Source organism: Lampetra fluviatilis, chromosome 57 (assembly GCF_964198595.1).
Source record: "Lampetra fluviatilis chromosome 57, kcLamFluv1.1, whole genome shotgun sequence".
Classification (NCBI taxonomy): Eukaryota; Metazoa; Chordata; class Hyperoartia; order Petromyzontiformes; family Petromyzontidae; genus Lampetra; species Lampetra fluviatilis.
The window spans coordinates 1,838,077-1,862,656 of NC_136331.1; the positions used below are offsets into that span (position 1 = coordinate 1,838,077).

The 24,580-nt window shown below is 58.3% G+C and overlaps 1 protein-coding gene across 1 annotated transcript in view; it reads left to right on the top strand.

The window, feature by feature from the left end:
• The window catches only part of XPO4 (exportin 4), a 76,765-nt gene that overhangs the window by 46,414 nt on the left and 5,771 nt on the right, over positions 1-24,580 (top strand). The window contains exons 11-20 of the mRNA XM_078880309.1: positions 1,664-1,806; positions 2,953-3,113; positions 3,681-3,858; positions 5,106-5,265; positions 5,587-5,756; positions 11,923-12,097; positions 19,852-20,298; positions 20,558-20,738; positions 22,007-22,125; positions 23,668-23,798. Coding sequence (XP_078736435.1) covers positions 1,664-1,806; positions 2,953-3,113; positions 3,681-3,858; positions 5,106-5,265; positions 5,587-5,756; positions 11,923-12,097; positions 19,852-20,298; positions 20,558-20,738; positions 22,007-22,125; positions 23,668-23,798 — 1,865 coding nt within the window. The remainder of the gene's footprint in view (positions 1-1,663; positions 1,807-2,952; positions 3,114-3,680; positions 3,859-5,105; positions 5,266-5,586; positions 5,757-11,922; positions 12,098-19,851; positions 20,299-20,557; positions 20,739-22,006; positions 22,126-23,667; positions 23,799-24,580) is intronic.

Consider the following 24,580-nt stretch of genomic DNA (forward strand, 5'->3'; position numbering starts at 1 on the left):
ACAAAGATCCCCCCCCGTGTAGCCTTAACAGACTGTCGGGGCAAGTGCTGTTAGCGAGCTCCTGTGAAAGCCGTCAGGGCACACGAGGGGGTGGGTGGGTGGCCAGCACCACGCACGGCCGCCTTTGTTTTCCCAGTGCCGATGTTTACACATCACACCAGGTACTCATTTGAGGCTAAGTCGACCTCGGGGAGAAACAGGACCGGTTCAGACAACCGTCAATGGTTGTCTGAACCATAGACTCAACACTGCCCATAGACTCAACACTGTCCATAGACTCAAAACTGCCCATAGACTCAACACTGTCCATAGACTCAACACTGTCCATAGACTCAACACTGCACATAGACTCAACACTGCACATAGACTCAACACTGCCCATAGACTCAACACTGTCCATAGACTCAACACTGCACATAGACTCAACACTGCACATAGACTCAACACTGTCCATAGACTCAACACTGTCCATAGACTCAACACTGCCCATAGACTCAACACTGTCCATAGACTCAAAACTGCCCATAGACTCAACACTGTCCATAGACTCAACACTGTCCATAGACTCAACACTGCACATAGACTCAACACTGCCCATAGACTCAACACTGCACACAGACTAACATTGCCCATAGACTCAACACTGTCCATAGACTCAACACTGTCCATAGACTCAACACTGCACACAGACTAACATTGCCCATAGACTCAACACTGCACGTAGACTAACATTGCCCATAGACTCAACACTGCACGTAGACTCAACACTGCCCATAGACTCAACACTGCACACAGACTAACATTGCCCATAGACTCAACACTGTCCATAGACTCAACACTGTCCATAGACTCAACACTGCACACAGACTCAACACTGCACATAGACTCAACACTGCACATAGACTCAACACTGCCCATAGACTCAACACTGCACACAGACTAACATTGCCCATAGACTCAACACTGCACGTAGACTAACATTGCCCATAGACTCAACACTGCACGTAGACTAACATTGCCCATAGACTCAACACTGCACATAGACTAACATTGCCCATAGACTCAACACTGCACGTAGACTAACATTGCCCATAGACTCAACACTGCACCATAGACTCAACACTGCACCATAGACTCAACACTGCACCATAGACTCAACACTGCACCATAGACTAACATTGCCCATAGACTCAACACTGCACGTAGACTAACATTGCCCATAGACTCAACACTGCACCATAGACTCAACACTGCACCACAGACTCAACACTGCACCACAGACTCAACACTGCACATAGACCAACACTGCCCATGGAGTCGTTGTTGGTGTTGTTGGGTACTGCGTCGATGGGCCAGGCTGGACCAGGGTTGGGCGATGGCTCGGACTCACCTCCAACCACAGATCCCTTGCCGAGATATTCCTTGACTCGTCGCTCTGACAACAACAACAAATAACGAAAGATAGGGTGACAATCCAGGCAGCCAGGGTGACAATCCAGGCAGCCGGGGTGACAATCCAGGCAGCCAGGGTGACAATCCAGGCAGCCGGGGTGACAGTCCAGGCAGCCAGGGTGACAATCCAGATTCGCCATGCAGGCCTCCAGGGTGACCGCATCCCCCGCCCCGCGTGTGACTTCTGCCGTCGCCTGCCTCCCCGCGCCAGACGAGCAACGGGGTGAGTGGCCCTGACGAGGAGGAGGTGAACGAGGTGCAGGAGGACGACCGCGACCTCTTCGCCGACCAGCTGGCCAGCGTCGGGATGCTGGGCCGCACCGCCGCCGAGCACTGCGTCCCGCTGCTCACCCGGTGAGTGCACGGGGGGGGGGGGGGGGGGGTGAGCACACACGCGCTCACTCACTCACACGCGCTCACTCACTCACACGCGCTCACTCACACACGCTCACTCACTCACTCGCGCTCACTCACTCACTCACACGCGCTCACTCACACGCGCTCACTCACTCGCACGCACTCACTCACTTACACGCGCTCACTCACTCACTCACACGCGCTCACTCACTCACTCACACGCGCTCACTCACTCACACGCGCTCACTCACTCATACGCGCTCACTCGCTCACACGCGCTCACTCACACGCGCTCACTCACTCACTCACACGCGCTCACTCACACGCCCTCACTCACTCACACGCGCTCACTCACTCGCATGCGCTCACTCACTCACACGCGCTCACTCACTCACACGCCCTCACTCACTCACACGCGCTCACTCACTCACACGCGCTCACTCACTCACACGCGCTCACTCACTCACACGCGCTCACTCACTCACACGCGCTCACTCACTCACACGCCCTCACTCACTCACACGCGCTCACTCACTCACACGCGCTCACTCACTCACACGCGCTCACTCACACGCCCTCACTCACTCACACGCACTCACTCACACGCGCTCACTCACTCACACGCCCTCACTCACTCACACGCGCTCACTCACACGCGCTCACTCACTCACACGCGCTCACTCACTCACTCGCACGCGCTCACCGCACAGACGAAGACAAATATCCCCCGTGTAGCCTTAACAGACTGTAGGGGCAAGTGCGAGCACCTATGAAGGCCGGCACGGCACAGGAGGGGGTGGGTGGCCGGCACCACGCCCGGCCGCCTTTGTCTCCCCAGTGGCGATGTTTACACACCGCACCGGGTACTCATTTCAGGCTGAGTCGACCTAGGGGAGGCCCGGGACCGGTTCAGATAATCGTCACCGGTGTTGGCCGTGAGCGGGAATCGAACCCGGGTCGCCAGGTTCGTAGCGCACCGCGCTAACCGCTCCACTACCCTCACTCACATACACAGACACTCGCTCACATACACACATGCTGAGTTGGTGCCCCTCCCCATCTGTGATCACCCCCCTGACCTGCACCTCCCCTGACCCCCACCCCTGCCCCCCCCCCCTGCCCCCCCCCCCCCACCCCCCGCAGGCTGCTGGAGGAGCGCGTGTCGCGGCTGCATGGGGAGCTGCAGCGCCACCACCAGGCCCTGCTGGGCTCGCAGGCCGGGCCGGGCCTGGCGCCACACGAGGCGCCCGCCGTGCCGCTGGACGACCTCTACGAGGACATCCACTGGCTCATCCTCGTCGCCGGTACGGGTGCCGCCAACGCCACCGGGAGGGGGGGCCGCCACAACCACCGCCACAATCACAGCCACAGCCACAATCACAGCCACCACAACCTCCACCGCCACAGCTACTGCCACAGCGACCGCCAGAGTTGCCACACCCAATACCTACAGCCACCGCCACCACCACAGCCATTGCCACAGCCACCGCCACAGCCACCGGCGCCCATCGGGTATCGCGCTTGCGAAAAGAGCGTGAGAGGGCGAGCGAGAGGGAGAGAGAGGAGAGAGAGAAATGGAGAGCGATGGAGAGGGAGCGAGAGCCGGAGGGTGCACGAGAGAAAGATAATTTTTACATTTCCATTATGATTTTCTATCAATTTATTTATCTGTCATTGTTTTACTATTTATTTATTTCACTGTGACTTGTTGCATTTGTCGTAGAAGCGGCGGTGTTGTTGTTGTTTTTGTTGATGAGACCAGATTTAAGAGCTTCTTGGCCCACGGGGTTTTCAAAATGAACTGAACTGAGCGGGGGGGTGGGATCTTTGTGTCTGTGCGCCTCTGCGCGTGTCGCCGTCGTCGCCCGCAGGCTACGTGCTCGCCGACGACACTCAGGGGGAGACTCCGCTGGTGCCCGCCGAGATCATGGAGTTGTCCATCCGCCAGTCTGAGGAGGTGGACATGAACGCCACGCTCAGGGTGCTCGGGTCGCCGGGCGACAAGGCCTGCAGCGTGCCGGGCTGCGACAACACAGACTACGTCATCAGGTGAGGCCCACGCAAGTGCCGCCCCCACCCCACCTCACGTCGCTCGCACGCTACGGTGGTAGATATCGTTATTTTTTTAGTGTTTGTGCAGTGTTGAGTCAGGGACAGTGAGTCTGTGGGCAGTGTTGAGTTAATAGGCAGTGTTGAGTCTGGGCAGTGTTGAGTCTGGGCAGTGTTGAGTCAGGGACAGTGTTGAGTCTATGGGTAGTGTTGAGTCTATGGGAAGTGTTGAGTCTATGGGTAGTGTTGAGACTATGGGTAGTGTTGAGTCTATGGGCAATGTTGAGTCTATGGGCAGTGGACAGTGAGTCTATGGGCAGTGTTGAGTCTGGGCAGTGTTGAGTCAGTGGATAGTGAGTCTGTGGGCAGTATTGAGTCTGGGCAGTGTTGAGTCAGTGGATAGTGTTGAGTCTATGGGCAGTGTTGAGTCTATGGGTAGTGTTGAGTCTATGGGTAGTGTTGAGTCTATGTGCAGTGTTGAGTCTGTGGGCAGCGTTGAGTCTATGGTGCAGTGTTGAGTCCATGGGCAGTGTTGAGTTTATGGTGCAGTGTTGAGTACATATGTTGAACTTCTTTCGCTCCGTATGTAGCCAACCGTACTAATCGGAGGTGCCAGGTGTAAAATACACTCCTCTTTCTGACTTCTGATATCTGTGTGTGTATCTCTGTGTGTCTCTATGTATCTGTGTATGTGTCTCTAGGTATGTATCTCTTTGTATGTATATGTATGCATGTCTGTGTATGTATGTCTGTGTATGGATTTCTTTATCTCTGTGTATCTGCGTATGTCTATGTATCTCTGTGTATCTGTGTATCTCTGTGTATGTATCTCTGTGTATGTATGTCTGTGTATGTCAATGTACATCTGTGTGTGCAGGCTGGTGTCGGGCGTGCTGCGGGTCTCCGAGGTCTCGTGTCATCAACGTGGATCTCACGTTGCTGTGTGTGTATCTCTGTGTATCTCTGTGTATCTATGTGTATGTATCTCTATGTATCTCTATGTATGTGTATCTCTATGTATCTCTGTGTGTATATGTATGTGTATGTATGTGTATGTACGTGTGTGTGTGCAGGCTGGTGTTGGGCGTGCTGCGGGTCTCCGAGGTCTCGTGTCATCAGCGTGGATCTCACGTTGCTGTGTGTGTATCTCTGTGTATCTATGTGTGTGTATCTATGTGTATGTATATCTATGTATCTCTGTGTATCTCTATGTATCTCTATGTATCTCTGTGTATGTCTGTATGTAGGCTGGTGTCGGGCGTGCTGCGGGTGTCCGAGGTGGAGTCTCGCGCCGTCCGGGCTGAGCTCACGTCGCTGCTCAGCCCCCAGATGGGCAAGGACGTCGTGTGGTTCCTGCAGCGCTGGGTCCAGGCCTACCTGCTGCCCGACGAGAAGCACTATGCACAGGTGAGCGAGTGTGTGTGTGCGTGTATGTGTGTGTGCCGGTGAGTGAGTGTGTGTGTGCAGGTGAGTGGGTGTGAGTGTGTGTGTGTAGGTGAGTGTGTGTAGGTGAGTGGGCAGGTGAGTGTGAGAGTGAGTGTGTGTAGGTGTGTGCAGGTGAGGGGGTGAGTGAGAGTGAGTGTGTGTAGGTGAGTGTGTGTGTGTGTATGTGAGTGTGTGTGTGTGTAGGTGAGTGAGTGTGTGTGTGCGTATGCAGGTGAGTGAGTGAGTGTGTGTAAGTGAGTGAGTGTGTGTGTGTGTGTCCGCCCCCCTCCCCCGTGTGTGCAGCTGAGCCTTCCGTTCACGGCCGCCTTCGGGCAGGACACGGAGGGCGCGCAGTGGATTGTGGGATACCTCCTGGAGAAGGTGGCGAGCAACCTCTCCGTGTGGAGCTCCGAGCTGGAGCTGGCCAGCGACTCGGTGCAGCTGCTCATCACCATGGTGGAGCGCAAGGACAGGTGCGTCCGTGCGTCTGTGCGTGCGTGCATACGTGCGTGCGTGCGTGCGTCTGTGCATGCTTCCGTGCATGTGTAATGTAGTAACTCGGCGGGAGACGACTTCACGGGTAACACACTCTTTATTTTATCAAACTCGTTCACAGGGGACTAACACCTACTTTGTATCTCGGGTGACAAACACCCACTTAGTATCTCGGGTGACAAACACCCACTTAGTATCTCGGGTGACAACCACCCACTTAGCTACTTGGCGACTAACGCCCACTGAGCTACTCGGATGACCAACATCCACTTAGTATCTCGGGTGACAAACACCCACTTAGCTACTCGGCGACTAACGCCCACTGAGCTACTCGGATGACCAACATCCACTTAGCTACTCGGCGACTAACGCCACTGAGCTACTCGGGACACTCCCTGTCCGGGGTATCCGTCTCGACTGTGGGTCCCCAGCCCGACCCACGGGGGCGTCGGACCCCGGGTCCTACAGCCTCGCCTCCGAGCCACACAGGGCCCCGGTCCCCACAAGGACGGCGGGACTAGGGGTCTCGGGGCACTAGGTCTTCAGCTCCGTCTTCGGGTCTTCAACTGGGTAACTCTCCCCGAGTGCTCTCGCGCGTCCCCCTTTATACCCCACCTGCGGACGTCGCTGCGAGCACCCACTTATTCGACCAATCGCTGGGCGCTGGCTACGATCCTCTTTTCCCACATCTCATCGTGCCTCACCACCCACGCCGCGCCGCCCCGTCATCCGTCACTCCCGGCGCGCGCGTCCACACCACGCCCACAACGCGTGCCCAACCCCGCACCCCGCGCCGCCCCGTGATCCATCACTGTCACAGTCGGCGCACGTCAATACCACCACTACATCACCCCCTACCACATAGCTCGCAGCCGACCCGGCTGCTATAAAAATATACAAACCGCCCTGTGTGCCCCGTAACACAACACAACAACAAGAACAACAACTAACTTAACAACACAACACGACGCGAACACTACCATCCGCAACCCTCAACCAATGCCACCGCGACAATAGAACAATATATACAAACCGGCGAGTGACAATAGCAATGTGTATGCAAAAAGGAAAATAAATGGAAAAATCTTCTTTTTTTTTTTCTTTCGACTCGTGCAGTGTCCCCTTCTTTTTCCGAGCGTCCCTACAACGGGACATTACCCCGGCAGAGGGGAACACCGGGCGAGCTCGGTGTAGAGAAAAAAAAAAGTCTTCATGAAAATTGTTGAGCCCTAGCCCGAGTCCGCCTTTCCGGTCCGTCGTACGGCACCAGACGCGGTTGAACGTCCGGTGGTGCCGGCGGTTCAGGAAGACATCGGCCAGGCATCGAGGACCCGTGCGTGCCGCGGGGTTCAGGCTCCCGACGGTTAGCAGCCGTCAAGCCCGAGGCACCTGGGGGTGGGTCAGGTGGAAACACGTGAGGAGCAGCCTGCGACACCTCCCTCCCCGAGTCGACGGTCACATCACACGCCCGGTCGTTACGGCACAGAACGGGGTCACACGGTGCCGTATAGGGCTTCAGTCGGGAGGGGTGCACGTACCAACGGCGTTTTTCCCATTTAATCTGTATACTCTGGGGTCGTGCAACCCGCACAATTTCCACCGGTCCCCTCCAAGGTCTCAACAACTTGGGGGACGTAGCCAACGGTGCATGTGGACAATGCAGCCAGGCCTTATCGCCTGGTTTCCAATCATGCGTATGCACCCTCCGCTCATGCAATCTCTCGTTCGCAATTTGCCGCGACCGCGAATTCAACCTCGCCGCCTCCCGTGCTTCAGTCAATTTTGCGATATTAAATTTGATGTGGTCTGCCAATTTAGATTTTGCACGTGGCTGGGAAATCCCCAGTTGGACGTCCATGGCCGGATCGGCCTCCCGCCCATACATAAGAAAAAATGGGGAAAACCCCGTCGCCGCATGAGGGGCCATTCGATAGGCCGCGAGTACCCCCGGCACCTGTAAGTCCCAATCAACCTGATCGTCGCAGACCTGTTGGCACAACATAGACGTAATCGTCCTGTTCAGACGCTCAACCATCCCGTCAGTCTGCGGGTGGTAGGGGGAAGTACGCACTTTCATTGTACCCAACAGGTCGCACACCTCGCGCAACAAACCGCTCAAAAAATTATTTCCTTGATCCGTCAGCAAGCGTTCGGGGGCGCCCTTGTCCAAAACATAACCCTGGACGAAGGCGTCCGCCACCGCTGCAGCCGACTGGTTGGCGAGTGGCCATGCCATGGGCCATCGGGTGAAGTATTCTACGCCAACCAGCAGGAACCCATTTCCCCTCGGTGTAGCAGGAAAGGGCCCCAAGATGTCCAACGCAACCAATTCGTTTGTGCGCGAAACTTGAATGGATTGCAGCGGTGGATTAGCTGCCAATGGTGGCGGTTTTCTTTCGGCGCACCCTACGCATCCCTTAAGAATGTTCGCCACGTCGTTACCCATCCCCGGCCAATAATAGTCTCGCTGGATTAGGGCGAGCGTTTTTTGAAAACCCAGATGCATGAGCCGTTCATGAGCTGCCAGAACGACCTTACCCCGCATAGCAACAGGCACAACGAGCACGTGACCCCGGGACATGTTGTCCCACTTCATCAAAAGGCCCTGTCTGCACACCCAGGAACCGACCCGCGCATCCCCTACCTCGGGAGCGCCAACTTTTCGACGTAGCGTAAGTAGGGAGCTGTCGGACATTTGGAGACGGCCCCACTCAATGAGGGGCAATGACAACAGCGAATCCCTCCCCGTGGGAGCGTCGACTCCCAATTGCACTTTGGACAAGTTAGCAGAACCGGCACACAACGAGTCCAACCACTCTGTCCCCTCATCACTTGGAGGATGCGACTCGACAGTGAAATCCGCTTGAGACACGAGCCGTTCCTCAACGGGTAGCGGCGCGGCGTGAGCCAGCACCGTTCCCTGCGCAATTTCGGCCGGCCGCGCCCCCGTATTCAGGACCCTTACGAACGGCTCACTGTCCCCTCTCACCATGGTTTGAGCAACCGCTAAGTCGAGGCCCCTTCTGGCCCTGTTAGACGGCCCCAACGGCACCCCCTGTGCCACCGCGCCCACCTCGAGTGGCTTCCTCAACCGACGGGGTACCAACATTTTCGATCCCGGGGGCACCCTTACAGTCTGAGTTGCCAGCGCCTGCACCGTCGCACAAACCGTGCGTATTTTGGTAGGGCTCGTCAAGAACGCAAGCCGCCGACCTGACGGAAGCTCAATGCAGGCCTGATCTATGAGAATTTTGATGGGCATTTTGGACAAAAAGTCCGTACCTAGCAAACAGGGAACGGCCAGCGATGATGATACAAAAATAGGGCCCGCCAATTTGATGTCACCAATGCAAATAGTCGCCCGAATCTGGCCGATGATCCCCAGGGATCCCCCATTCGCCGCATTAAATGGCACGTCTACTGGCAGAAGGGGTCTACTTTGGACGGGAAGAATGTTATAAATAAGGTCCGAGATGATGGTGGCCGACGCACCCGTGTCAACAAGCACCCGGACCTCAACCCCGTCAATGAAGCCCGTTACCACGGACGACCCGGCCGACGCAGCCACGATCCTGTGGGCCAATTCGGACCACTCGACTGCTTGCGGGCCGCGTACGGACCCCCCTCGCCGAAATGAACCCCCGGCACCCAGCCGCGAACCCCCCACCGCCAAGCGGCGACCCGAATGTGCCGTGTTTGTGGACCGAACGTGTGAGGTGCCGCGACTTGCCGGGTTTTGTTGGGATGACTTGTGGGCCTGGTCGTCGTCCCGACGTGGTCCTGTGGCGCGCTGACGCGGGGCCCGGCACCCGGCTGCGACGTGACCCCGAAGGCCGCAGTTGTAGCAGACGACGGACGTCGTTGGTTTCGGTTGCTCCAGCTTGCGGGGTGAACGTGTGGGCGAACGACCTCCCGTTCTCCACTCCCCCGGACGCGATGCAGCGAAGGCCTGCTCCTGATCCGCAGCTGGCTGAGGTTCGGCGATCGTGGCTGCCAGTACCGCGTTCCCCGCCAAATTGCAGACGACCCCCGGCCTGCGTTTGAGGACCTCGTACGCGTGAATGCTCGTGGCGATCGCCAGGGAGCAGATATCCATCTCGTCCGCCACGTTGATGGGGACCCCCAACTCGTGGGCCAACACCAGCAGCTGCTCCGTCACCATGGCGTCCTTCCCCTCCTTATCCATGCGGGGAAAAGCTGCGTCCGCCAAGGCGAGTAGTGCCGTGCGATAGGCGAGCGTCGTTTCTCCAGCCACCTTCCGCCGATCGTAGAACTGGTGGCGACACGTGGAGGGCGGCCCGAACACCTTCGCCATCAGGTGTAGTGCGGCCTGGAGCGTAGAGCGGGACGACCTTGCAGCAGATGTGAAGGCTGCAAGCGCGTCGTCGTCAAGCATCGCTGGCAACGCACGCAGGGCAGTGGTGTCGGACCACCCCGACATCTCCTGATGAGCGAGGAACCTTCGTTGGAAGGCTCCCCAGTCGCCCCCATCCGCCTTGAACGCCGACAGCGCGGGCAATCTTTGCTGGAGGACCCGATCGTCGTCGACGTCGGAGAGATTTTCCCGCGCTCCGCTGTAGTTGTGTAAAATGTCGGCTCGGTTGTCAGGCGCAAAATGGAGGGCTCCGGCGCGCGCTGATGACGTGGGCTGCGCTGCGCGGAGGTGTCCGGCCACGTGGCGTCCGTCTTTCCCGCCAATCGGTGGCGGCCCCCCAAAAACGGCGGCAACTTCCAGACTTTTGGCGCGAAGCGCCTTTTGGCGGGAATCCTCCACCGTCGCTTCCTCCACGACCCCCGCAGCCGTTTTTCCGCTCGCCGGAACGGAGATGTCGGCCAAGACAGCGGCGGCGGCGAGTAGCAACTCCGCCAACCGGGCGTGCGCGTCCTGGAGGCTGGTGTCGGAGGCAAGCGGAGCGTCGGCCATCACCGCGAAGTGCTGCATCGGCGGCAACTCCTCGTCCTCTACTCCCGAGGTCGGTGTCCCCGGTACGCCGTCGTCGTCCCGACCTCGCTCGTGGGTACGGGTAGTCTTCCTCGTGTCCATACTCCTTGAAGACAGGTTTACTTCTGACGCCAGTTGTAATGTAGTAACTCGGCGGGAGACGACTTCACGGGTAACACACTCTTTATTTTATCAAACTCGTTCACAGGGGACTAACACCTACTTTGTATCTCGGGTGACAAACACCCACTTAGTATCTCGGGTGACAAACACCCACTTAGTATCTCGGGTGACAACCACCCACTTAGCTACTTGGCGACTAACGCCCACTGAGCTACTCGGATGACCAACATCCACTTAGTATCTCGGGTGACAAACACCCACTTAGCTACTCGGCGACTAACGCCCACTGAGCTACTCGGATGACCAACATCCACTTAGCTACTCGGCGACTAACGCCACTGAGCTACTCGGGACACTCCCTGTCCGGGGTATCCGTCTCGACTGTGGGTCCCCAGCCCGACCCACGGGGGCGTCGGACCCCGGGTCCCACAGCCTCGCCTCCGAGCCACACAGGGCCCCGGTCCCCACAAGGACGGCGGGACTAGGGGTCTCGGGGCACTAGGTCTTCAGCTCCGTCTTCGGGTCTTCAACTGGGTAACTCTCCCCGAGTGCTCTCGCGCGTCCCCCTTTATACCCCACCTGCGGACGTCGCTGCGAGCACCCACTTATTCGACCAATCGCTGGGCGCTGGCTACGATCCTCTTTTCCCACATCTCATCGTGCCTCACCACCCACGCCGCGCCGCCCCGTCATCCGTCACTCCCGGCGCGCGCGTCCACACCACGCCCACAACGCGTGCCCAACCCCGCACCCCGCGCCGCCCCGTGATCCATCACTGTCACAGTCGGCGCACGTCAATACCACCACTACACATGCGTATGTATGTGCGTCCGCACCGCCGATTAGCACGGTTGGCTATGTACGGTACAAAAGAAGTTCAACATACGTACGTGTGTATGCGCTCGTGTGCGTGCGTACGTACGTGCATGCCCGTGCAGCGAGCCTTTGACACTTTCATGTGGCCTCAGAGTCGCACCCGGCGGCCTGGCGCAGGAGGATTGCGGTGAGGTCACCGCTGCTGCTGCTGTTGTTTGTTGTTGTTGCTGTTTGTTGTTGTTGACGCTCGCCGTGTCGCTCAGGGCGAACATGGTGATGAAGTGCGAGACGCTGTGGGGGCTGGCCAAGCGCTACGCGGCGCAGGCTCCGCCGCTGGCCACGCTGCCGGGGCCCGTGCAGCGCAAGCTGGTGCGCGCACTCGTGCTCGCCGGCTCCGCCAGCCTGGACGACGACAGCTCCAGCCGCTACTGGGCCGAGGTGAGCTTTGCCATGGGGGAGCGGTGAGGTACGTGCGGTGTGGTGCGTGCGGTGTGGTGTGCGGTGTGGGTGAGTGTGGTGTGGTGTGTGTGGGTGAGTGTGTGGTGAGGTACGTGCGGTGTGGTGCGTGCGGTGTGGTGTGTGGGTGAATGTGTGGTGAGGTGTGTGTGGGTGAGTGTGTGGTGAGGTGTGTGTGGGTGAGTGTGTGGTGAGGTGCGTGCGGTGTGGCGTGCGGTGTGGTGTGGGTGAATGTGTGGTGTGGTGTGTGCGGTGTGTTGGTGAGTGTGTGGTGTAGTTGAGTGTGTGGGTGAGTGTGCGGTGTGGTGTGTGCGGTGCAGTGTGGTGTGTGTGGGTGAGTGTGTGGTGTGGTGTGTGCGGTGCGGTGTGTGGGTGAATGTGTGGATTGGGTGAATGTGTGGTGTGTGGGTGAGTGTGCGAGTGGTGTGTGTGGGTGAGTGTGGTGTGTGAGTGTGCGAGTGTGGGTGTGGTGTGTGTGGGTTGGTGTGTGGTGTGCGGTGTGGTGTGTGGGTGAATGTGTGGTGTTGTGTGTGTGGGTGAGTGTGTGCGGTGTGGTGTGCGAGTGGAGTGGTGTGTGTGGGGGAGTGTGTGGTGTGTGCGGTGTGGTGTGCGAGTGGAGTGGTGTGTGTGGGGGAGTGTGTGGTGTGTGCGGAGAGATTTGCGGTGCCTGGGCGAGCAGTGGGTGGGTTGACGGCGAGCGGTGAGGTGCGTAGGAGTGGATTTGGGGGATGTGTGCTTTGAGATGTGCTGCTGCCTGCACTGTGTGTGATTAGCACGCACGGTTTGCTACGAACGGTGTACATATGTAATGCGGGCGAAAGCGACCTTCCGGATGTGACGTCACGAGGAGGCGGAGCCAGGTGACGTGGGTGAAAGGTAGGGGGTCCTTAAGCGGGTAAACCGGAAGGAGAAGGGAGTCGGGGTGTGAATGGAAAGGTGTGGGGCCACGCGGGCGTACGAGCCGAGGGGGCACCGTCAGAAGCGGGAGCCAACCCTGGGAACAGTAGGGAGCTACTGGGAGGTGTAAAGCTGCAGATAGAGATAGGCAGTAAGGTTGTGTGTGAGGAGCAGCGGAGTGGCTGCCAGGAGTCGCAGGAGCGACGAGAAGGCGAGACAGCACGAGGCCGTGAGAGCTGCAGCAGGAACAGCCAAGGGAGCTGTGTGAGAGTACAGCAGCGGAGCTGCTGTGGGGCTGCAAGAGCGACAAGAACAGCAGCGGGGCTGCTGATGTGGACTGGAGTGACATCGGAACCAGCACAGAGAGAATAAGAGAGACAGCCGTGTGGGGACGCAGTACGGACCGAATAAAGGACACTGAGCCAGATATCGTGGTCAAGTCTTTTATTACACTGGGGTCAGAAGTGAAACGGCATGTCTAAGCAAGAAAGGAAGAAAATTCCCCCGGCGCCAGCATCGGCTTCTTCGTCCGACGACGACGAATTCCCTCCGACCACGGATTTTGCTGGGGTGGTGGAGGAGAGCCCTGCTGAGGCGAGCACGGGGACGGGCGTGGAAGATGTCGGCGCGATGGCGGGTCCGTCAACAACATCGGACGCTGAGCAAAGATGGCAACAGGTGGCAGAACAACTGGAGACACTCAAGGACGTCCTGGCGCATCTGTGTCATCTCGTTACGCCAAGGACGACGATGGAACGAGAAGGTGCTCCACGGGCCGCCACGTTGCCTGCCCTGCCGCCGCCATTGGCCACGCGGCAAGAAGACGCCATCTTGCGCGCTCCGCGGCGCCAAACCGCCATCTTGGCCACGCCGCGGGCCGACGCCATTTTGAATTTACCTCCACAACAACCATCATTGGAAGACGGCGTGAAAAGGAGTCGGAGTCGCCACCTTACTACGGTTAAGGAATTCTCTATCGGGGGCGATTGTAGCGCTTTCGCCTGCCGATTTTTGGCGGCGGTTCGTTCAGCAAGATGGACCGATGCGGAGGCCTTGGAAGTGTTGCCGACTCTACTGGACGACGAATCTGTGCGATTTTTCCGTTCCATAACGGCCGATAAGAAGAAGACGTTATGTGGAGTTTTTGAGGAAATGGCCGACGCCTATGAGCCACCTGACGACGCGCATCGGCGATTCGCTCAACGACAACGAGCACCCGAAGAATCGCCCGTGGCGTTCAGGGGTGCGGTGTTGGAGCTGGCCATGGCGGCATATCCTGACACGCCACAGGATCTGCTCGAGCCCCTCATATTGGGAAAAATGCTGGAGCTGTCTCGGGATCTGGGGATCCCCATGCCTGTGTGTGGGCATGAGAAGCTCACGTCCCGGGCGGCAGCAAAGTGTCTGGACGCGCAGTTTAATCTCCGTCGCTGGAAGCAAGTGGCGGCATGGACGGGTGGGCCCGTCAAGGAAGGAGGCGCGATGGGGTGGGACCCCACAAAGGCGATCTATGTGCCGGATGAGCGGGGTCCACAGGAGCTGACGGCTGCCTCCTCTCCATGGCCGGGGCCGCGCGCTACGCCATCGGGACGGGGCCGCCGGGACGCAGGACCTGCGCTTCGGCGCAACGAGGCCGATTGCTTCCGCTGGGGCCGTAGGGGCCATTACGCCAGAGATTGCTGGGCCCGCTTCCCGGGTCCGCCGCAGCAGGAGCCCACAACACCGGACAAGCCGACCAAGGAACCCCCGAAACAGGCATGTCGGCACGCACCAGACACTCGGCAAGGCTTTACACCTCACCCACCACCTGTGTTGCGCGATCCTATTGTTGTTGTTAAAGAAAGGCCATCGACGGGGCCTTGTCATTCAGTTACACAGTGGCGCAAATTGGCACGGAGAGTTGTCGCGGCCGCTACGGGTTCGTCCACTGTACCGGGGTCCATACAAGGTGTGGACGTGCGCATTTTGGTCGACTCGGGAGCGTCTGCGACTATTATATCGGATGTCATTTTCCATCTGTTGGGCATTCCGCCGGGGGCTGTGCGTCCTGTTTATGGGTCTTGCGTCGCTGCAAACGGGGGTAGTATGGGGATTGTGGGCCAGGTGGATGCTAAGATATCTATAGGGGATGTGTCGGCTTCGGGCGTTGTGTTAATATCGAGATCTTTGGCGGTTCCTTGCTTACTAGGCACGGATTTTTTGGCTAAGATGCCCATTTTGATTAAAATCAATGAGAATTGTATTGAATTGCCGGGGGGCCGTCGAATCTCGTTTCTGCCGTCGCCCTGGGGGCGACCTGCTTCGGCCGTACAGGTGCAGGCGCTGTCCGTCGCATCTGTGGACATCCCACCTGGTTCACAGATGCTTATACCCTTGCGGTATCGGAAGCCCCTGCCCGATCGGCTAGGAGCATTAGGGGTCTTGTTGTCACCATCCGCCACGATAACAACGGGATTGGCGTTAGTTGGGGCACAGACCATCGTCCGGCCGGATCAATTACCGGTTTTACAGGTGCTTAATGCGGGGGTGGAAAACATCCGTGTTCCGGCCGGTACGGTTGTGGCACATGCCACTACGACGTTTGCGACGCACGATTGTCCGCGTCGCCGAGGAGTGGTCGCTGGTGTTTCCGAGCCAAGGAGTTCGGACAATCGTTGGATCGCTACCTTATGTGACGAAAATTCTTCCCTGTCCGTGGGGCAACGTGATGCGCTGCGTAAATTGTTGCTGACGTATTCGGATGTATTCAGCTCCGACGATTTGGATTTGGGCCGCACTTCGTTGCTTTCCCATCACATTGAGACGGGCGACGCTGCCCCTATTCGGTTAAATTCGCATCGGATGAGTCCAGCGGAGCGAGAACACGTTCGGGGGGCGGTGGAAGACATGTTGGCTGCGGACATTATATCGCCATCTAACAGCCCTTGGGGCGCTCCTGTGGTCTTGGTTAAGAAAAAGGATGGCAATTTGAGATTTTGTGTCGATTTCCGGAAATTGAATAAGATATCGGTGGCAGATGCGTACCCCCTGCCGCGTATGGACGACTCCCTTGACGCATTGTCGGGGGCTAAGTTCTTTTCCACACTGGACCTCTCTTCGGGATTTTGGCAGCTTCCCCTTGACGAGTCCTCACGGGAGAAAACCGCATTCCGTACGCCGCAGGGGTTATTTCAATTCAACTGCCTCCCGATGGGATTGAATGCGGCCCCTGCTACGTTTCAAAGATTGATGGAGCTCGTTTTGACGGGGTTGCAGTGGGAGACGTGTCTTATATATTTGGACGATATTATTGTGTTCAGCCGCACATTTGAGGAACATTTAACGCGGCTGGAGACAGTGTTCACGAGGATGCGCTCTGCCAATTTGAAATTCAAACCAAAGAAATGCCACCTACTGCAACGGTCCGTCCGTTATTTGGGGCACATTGTGAGTGCCGAGGGGGTGTCCACGGATCCGGAAAAGACGGCGTGTGTCCGGGATTGGCCGACTCCGGCCTCTGTGGGGGATGTTCGACGGTTTTTGGGATTTGCCTCGTATTACCGAAGATTTGTGCCGGGGTTTGCGACGATTGCGAGGCCCTTGCATCTCCTTACGGGTAAAGGACGGAAATTTGTTTGGGGAGAGCCGGAAGAGGCGGCCTTTCGGAGTCTGCGCGATCTATTGGCTACGGCCCCGACATTGGATTATCCCGATTTTGATCGCCCTTTCATTCTAGATACGGACGCGAGTGACACAGGTATTGGGGCGGTATTATCACAGTCTAAAGGGGGCGTAGAGCGCGTCGTGGCGTATGGTAGCCGAGTCTTGTCGCCTGCGGAAACACGCTACTGTGTCACTCGTAGAGAACTTTTGGCGGTTGTTTTTTTCCTACGGCAATTTCGACCGTACCTTTACGGTCGTTCTTTTATTGTGCGTACGGATCATGCGGCCTTGCAATATGCACTTAAAATGGACCAGCCATCGGGACAGTGGGCACGTTGGTTGGACACGCTGCAGGAGTTTTCCTTCCAAATTCAACATCGGAAGGGAGTGCGCCATGCGAACGCTGACGCACTTTCCAGATTACCAGGGTGCGCCCCTTGTAAATGTGCGTCGGGGACGCATAGGTGTTCGCCGATTCTCAACCCCTCTCAGCCGCTCACGTTGGCCGTCGAGAAGTCGGATACTCCGATGGAACCGGGACCGACTGATGGGGTTTTGAATCTGCCGCGGTCTGTCTGGATTCGGGAACAGATGATGGACGAGTCGTTGTTGTCCATGCGGAAGCGGTCTATGAGGGACAAGGGGAGTCCGAGTTCGGCTGTGGGGCCGCGAACCGCTCTCCGAGATGGTCTGCTTATGTGGCAAGAAAGGTTCCAGGAAAGCTGGCGTGTGGTGGTACCAACGTCCTTGCGATTTGAGTTGATTAGAACTCTCCATTGTGACACACTATTGCATTTAGGGGTGCAGAAGACCTTGTTGACGTTACAACGTCATTATTTTTGGCACGGCATGGCGACAGATGTCGTAGGGCACGTGCGCGCGTGCCCTGAATGCGCCCGGCGTAAGCCGTCTAAACATCCTTACGTGCCGCCTCTCCAGTCGATTCAGGTGTCTCGAGTCAATGAATTGGTGGCACTGGACATATTGGGACCCTTCCCACCATCGGCGAGGGGAAATAAATATTTGCTGGTAGGGGTCGAGTATCTCTCCCGTTGGCCGATGGCCTGGCCGTTGCCCGATCAGTCGGCCGCGGCCATCACCGACGCCTTTTTGTTGGGTACATTATGGACAAGGGGGCGCCGGAGAGACTCCTCACGGACCAGGGCCGAAATTTCTCTTCTAAATTGTTGGCTGAAGTGTGCGCAGGCCTTGGGACTAAGAAGATACGGACATCTCCATACCATCCGCAGACGGATGGTATGGTTGAGCGGCTGAACAGGACATTGTCTGCCATGCTTTGCCATACTGTGAGTGAGCAGCAATCGGATTGGGATCTGCACATCCCCGGAGTGCTTTCGGCGTACAGGATGACGCCCCATGCGGCTACAGGGTATTCGCCGTTTTACCTTATGTATGGTCGGGAAAACGTGCCTCCGGTGGATGTGCAATTGGGTACTGGGGTGAAGGGACCTCGTAAACCACTCCCTGAATACATTCAGGACACGGTTCGCCGGGTTACGGAGGCGCGGGAAAACGCCCGCGTGGCTACGGCCAAAGCCCAGGCCCGGAACGAGCGGTATGCTCGGCGGTCTGAGGGGGAGTGCCCCTGGAAGGTGGGAGACCTGGCCTGGCTCCATTGCCCGCAGGTGCGGCCGGGGACCTCTCCTAAATTGCACAAACCTTGGCATGGTCCTGTGCGCCTCATTGAGGTTCCCAATCCACAGTCAGCGCGTGTTCAGTTTGGTTCTCGCCGTTGGTTTGTTCATACGTCGCGGTTGAAACCATATGTTGCTCCCCTACGTGATGCGTCATCTCCCAATGTTGCCTTGCCGGGGTCTGTTGCTGCTGACTCTGACTCTTCCCCGCCTGCGTCCATTGATCTTGCTAGAGCGCCTGTCGTACCTGTTCCAGACAGGCCGACCGTGACACCGCGGGGGAGGAGTGGGCCTGCTCGGAGGGCGCCTGCCAAGGCTGCGGGACCTTCAAGTCCGGCGACCCTTCCGACCCCGCTGCAGGCGCATTCGCCGAATATGACCAAGACTGATTCGTCAGGGACACGAGATGTCGGTGGACTTCCAATCGCAGCAGGGGAATTACCCCCTGTCATTTCTCGTGTTCCATCGCGTCCCCGTTCTACAAGTGGGCCGCCGACCGTCCGGGACGGGCCGGCGACCCGCACTCGTTCCAAATCGCTTACGTTTCGTTGATTGTATGTTGTTATTGTTCTTGTTCTTGCCGTCGTATTTATCGCATGCTTTCGTACGTTCGTCGATGTTACTTGTGTGTTGTTCTTGTTGTTATATTGCATGCTTAGTGTCCTTTAAGGGGGAAGGTCGGTTCACCGCATTACGCTTTGGTGTTGTTCAGCCGAGGTCGGCTGGGTTTTTTCTATGGGGGAGGGTGGTGTAATGCGGGCGAAAGCGACCTTCCGGATGTGACGTCACGAGGAGGCGGAGCCAGGTGACGTGGGTGAAAGGTAGGGGGTCCTTAAGCGGGTAAACCGGAAGGAGAAGGGAGTCGGGGTGTGAATGGAAAGGTGTGGGGCCACGCGGGCGTACGAGCCGAGGGGGCACCGTCAGAAGCGGGAGCCAACCCTGGGAACAGTAGGGAGCTACTGGGAGGTGTAAAGCTGCAGATAGAGATAGGCAGTAAGGTTGTGTGTGAGGAGCAGCGGAGTGGCTGCCAGGAGTCGCAGGAGCGACGAGAAGGCGAGACAGCACGAGGCCGTGAGAGCTGCAGCAGGAACAGCCAAGGGAGCTGTGTGAGAGTACAGCAGCGGAGCTGCTGTGGGGCTGCAAGAGCGACAAGAACAGCAGCGGGGCTGCTGATGTGGACTGGAGTGACATCGGAACCAGCACAGAGAGAATAAGAGAGACAGCCGTGTGGGGACGCAGTACGGACCGAATAAAGGACACTGAGCCAGATATCGTGGTCAAGTCTTTTATTACACATACGTGTGGTGCCGGGTGTACAGCACTGTGCTGCACTCCAAAGCCCCGCACCGCTCAGCCACCGACTCCAGCTTCTCATCGCTCTGCACCGTCATAACAACCACCGCCATCATCACCGCCATCATCACCATTATCACCATCATCACCGCCATCATCACCACCACCATCATCACCGCCATCATCACCACCACCATCATCATCCTCGATGTGCACAAGCCGTAATCCACGATCGAACTCCACCACCAGATCCTGCACCCGCTGGAGAACCGCTTCGCCAGCGCCCTGGCTCACCTCGACCCGCGCCGGCTCGCCACCGCAACCGCCGCCGCCACGAGCGCCGGCGGCATCGGCGGCTCCGCCCGCGCGGCGGCCGACGGCTCCGGAGACGGGGGCGGCGGCGGCGACGTCCCCGTCACCGGCGCGGCGTCCCGTGGCGGCGGCGTGGACGGAGACGCGGCGCTGGCGGCGCTGGCGGCGCAGCGCGAGCTCTGCGCCGTCCTGGAGGGCCTGTGCGGCGTGGCGGAGGCGGCGCGCGCCGACAACGCGCCGCGCCTCTTCGGCTTCACGCTGCCCTTCCTGCAGCGCGGCGCCGGCCTCGTGACCGCGTGCGCCACCACGGCGCCCGACGTCGCCAACCTCGTGCTGGAGCTCTTCGTCGAGGTGGCGCACCGACAGATCTGCTACCTCTCCGAGGTGAGAGGGCGCCGCGCCGGACTGCGAGCCGTGGACGGCAATCGCCGTTTGCTGCTGCCCCCCCCCCCCCCTCGGTTTTTGCGCGTTGCCCCCTTTCGTCAGTCTGGGGGGCGCGGGACGCTGTTTAAAAAAAGGCGTGGCGCTGGCTACCGCCCCCCTGTCGCGCGTCCATTCCATCGGTGCTGCCGCTCGCCAACAGCACTTGCCCCAACGGTCTGTTGAGGCTATACGGGGTGGTGGGGGACCTTTGTCTCTGCAGTCCAAGGCTCTGAAGCTGTACGAGACGTGCCTGGAGCTTCTGCGCGCTTACTCGAAGCACGCGCTGGGCTGGACGCGCGTGGAGGTGTGCGCCGAGGAGGAACAGTACCAGGACCTGCTGCTCATCATGGAGCTGCTCACCAACCTGCTCTCCAAGGAGTTCATCGACTTCAGCGACGCGGGTGAGCGCCACCTGTTGCGTCGTTTTCACAGGGCTGTCAGGGCAAGCGCTGGTGCGTTCACCACACTCCCTGCTTGCCGACTCGCTCGCTGAACTAAACTATACTCTTTGGTTCTTTCGGTAAAGTCATGTAGGTGAAGAAATAAAGATAAAATAAATAAAAAGAAAAGAAAAAGAAAAGAAAAATTAAAAATAAAATAAAAAAAATATTTAATTAAATAAAAATTTAATTTAATTAAAATTTTAAATAAACTCGCGACGTTTCGGGCGCATCACAAGCGCCGGTAATCAGGTGGGGCACAACAGTCAGGAACAACTGCTGAACTGGGCAAGACATCTGCAGTGAAACCAGACGCTGTATACATCAGAGAGGGGTGGGAGGAGCCAAGGAGGAGATACAGAGTGGGGGGGGGGGGCGTGGGGGGCAGGGCAGAGTTGTTTCTAACAACACCTGATGACTGGCGCTTGTGTTGCGCCCGAAACGTCGTGAGTTTATTTATTATTTATTATTATTTTCACCTACGTGACTTTACCGAACGAACCAAAGAGTATGGATTCTTGCAGTCACGAAAGCTTCGAATCTAGAATAAACGAAACTATGTTTTGTTTTGCCAGGTAAGGGCCCCCGCTTAGCGAAAGTACAGCTCTTTCTCAGATGCGACCGTGGATATTGTAAATGATAGCTGCAACGTTTGTGGCTTATCATCGTGTGGAAATTTACAGCGGCTCATTCTCAAAAATGCGTGGAGTTGATTCTAAATCCACGCGACCACAGAGAGAGGCACGCAAACTCCAAATATACAACAGCAGGCATCAGTGACGGGATCGAACCCGGGATCGAACCCACGACCTCCTGTATACCAGGCGAGGTAGTTAACATCTCCTAGCCACCGTGATGATGATGATGAGAGAGACACGCAAACTCCAAATATACAGCAGCAGGCATCAGTGACGGGATCAAACCCACGACCTCCTGCAGACCAGGCGAGGTAGTTAACATCTCGCCACTCTGGCACAGGTTAAAGTCCCCCGTGTAGCCCCCACAGAGCTGACGGGGCAAGTGCTGTTAACGAGTAGCACCTATGAAGGCCGGCACGGCGCACCAGGGGGTTGGTGGCCAGCACCACGCCCGGCCGCCTTTGTCTCCCCATCCTGCACCAGGTGGCCGGCTGAATAAAAAAGCAAAGCGGCTCCATCTTGGCAGAGCGCCCCCCCCCCCTCCCCCCCGAGCGATCAGTTGCAGGGCTGCGCCTCTATCTCTCTTGACAGACGAGGGCTTCCACGCGGAGGTGCAGGTGCGGGGCGAGGGCACGCAGGTGTCGGCGTCCGACGTGGTGCTCTACGGCCTCGACATCGTGCTGCCCCTCATGAGCCACGACCTGCTCAAGGTCAGGGGCACAAGCACACACACACACGCACTGGTCGCTCGTGGTACCGGAGCGTGTGTGTGTGTGAGAACGTGTGAGAGCGTGTGTGTGTGCGAGAGCGTGTGTGTGTGTGAGAGCGTGTGTGAGTGTGTGTGTGTGCGAGAGCGTGTGTGTGTGTGAGAACGTGTGAGAGCGTGTGTGTGTGCGAGAGCGTGTGTGAGTGTGAGAGCGTGTGAGAGTGTGTGTGTGTGAGAGTGTGTGTGTGTGAGAGTTTGTGTGTGTGTGAGAGCGTGCGTTTGTGTGCGTGAGAGTGTGTGTGTGAGAGTGCGTTTGTGTGTGTGTGTGGCTATACGGGATATCTTTATCTTTGCTGTGTATTTCTGTGAGCACCTGCCGCTACGTTGTGACGCGCACGCTGGCGGCTGCGTTGTGACGCGTGCACTCACGGCTGCGTTGTGACGCGTGCACTCACGGCTGCGTTGTGACGCGCACACTCACGGCTGCGTTGTGACGTGCACACTCACGGCTGCGTTGTGACGCGCGCACTCACGGCTGCGTTGTGACGCGCACACTCACGGCTGCGTTGTGACGCGCACACTCACGGCTGCGTTGTGACGCGCACACTCACGGCTGCGTTGTGACGCGCGCACTCACGGCTGCGTTGTGACGCGCACACTCACGGCTGCGTTGTGACGCGCACACTCACGGCTGCGTTGTGACGCGCACACTCACGGCTGCGTTGTGACGCGCACACTCACGGCTGCGTTGTGACGCGCACACTCACGGCTGCGTTGTGACGCGCACACTCACGGCTGCGTTGTGACGTGCACACTCACGGCTGCGTTGTGACGCGCACACTCACGGCTGCGTTGTGACGCGCGCACTCACGGCTGCGTTGTGACGCGCACACTCACGGCTGCGTTGTGACGCGCACACTCACGGCTGCGTTGTGACGCGCACACTCACGGCTGCGTTGTGACGCGCACACTCACGGCTGCGTTGTGACGCGCACACTCACGGCTGCGTTGTGACGCGCACACTCACGGCTGCGTTGTGACGCGCGCACTCACGGCTGCGTTGTGACGCGCACACTCACGGCTGCGTTGTGACGCGCACACTCACGGCTGCGTTGTGACGCGCACACTCACGGCTGCGTTGTGACGCGCACACTCACGGCTGCGTTGTGACGCGCGCACTCACGGCTGCGTTGTGACGCGCGCACTCACGGCTGCGTTGTGACGCGCGCACTCACGGCTGCGTTGTGACGCGCACACTCACGGCTGCGTTGTGACGCGCACACTCACGGCTGCGTTGTGACGCGCACACTCACGGCTGCGTTGTGACGCGCGCACTCACGGCTGCGTTGTGACGCGCGCACTCACGGCTGCGTTGTGACGCGCGCACTCACGGCTGCGTTGTGACGCGCGCACTCACGGCTGCGTTGTGACGCGCACACTCACGGCTGCGTTGTGACGCGCACACTCACGGCTGCGTTGTGACGCGCACACTCACGGCTGCGTTGTGACGCGCGCGGTTGTTGTTCCTCCCGCCGTGCCGCCACAGTTCCCTTCGCTGTGCAACCACTACTTCAAGCTGATCACCTTCATCTGCGAGCTCTTCCCGGAGAAGATCGCCGCTCTCCCCGAGGAGCTCTTCAAGAGCTTCATGCTCTCCCTGGAGCTCGGCATCACCGCGTATCCTCGATCGCTCGCTCGCTCACACACAAAGATAACAAAGATCCCCCGTATAGCCTCAGCAGACTGTAGGGGCAAGTGCTGTTAGCGAGCACCTATAAAGGCCGGCACGGCACACGAGGGGGTGGGTGGCCAACACCACGCCTGACCGCCTTTGTCTCCAGTGGCGATGTTTACACACCGCACCAGGTACTCATTTGAGGCTGAGTCGACCTAGGGGAGGCCCAGGACCGGTTAAGATAATCGCCATCGGTGTTGGCCGTGAGGTTCGTAGCGCAGTGCGCTAACCGCTCCACCACCGCTTCCCACACACACACTCACCCACCCGCCCGCTCGCTCACACACAACCCACTCGCTCACTCACTCACTCACCCGCTCACTCGCTGCCTCGCTCGCTCACTCGCTCACCCGCTCACTCGCTCGCTCATTCGATAACGTAACACGCTTGCCCGCACACACACTCAGCAGCCCACCACCCGTTCGCTCATTCACCCGCCCGCCCGCCGGCTCGTTCGCTCACTCGGATCCCTCCTGCGGCAACGCGTGCCGGCACTGCGGCGTTGGTAACGGTAAAGGGGCGGCCCCCGTGCAGTTTCTCGGCCTCGCCGACTGCCGGCGGAAGGTGCCCCCCTAGAGAGGGGGGGGGTAGCTCTGGAGAGAGCCCCCCCCCCCCAGAGGCTATTGTGGCCTCCGGTAAGTGGCGGCGGAGAGAGAATTTCAATTTAAAGCTTTCGTGACTGCAGGGATTGATATTCTTGGTTCTTTCGGTAAAGTCACGTGGA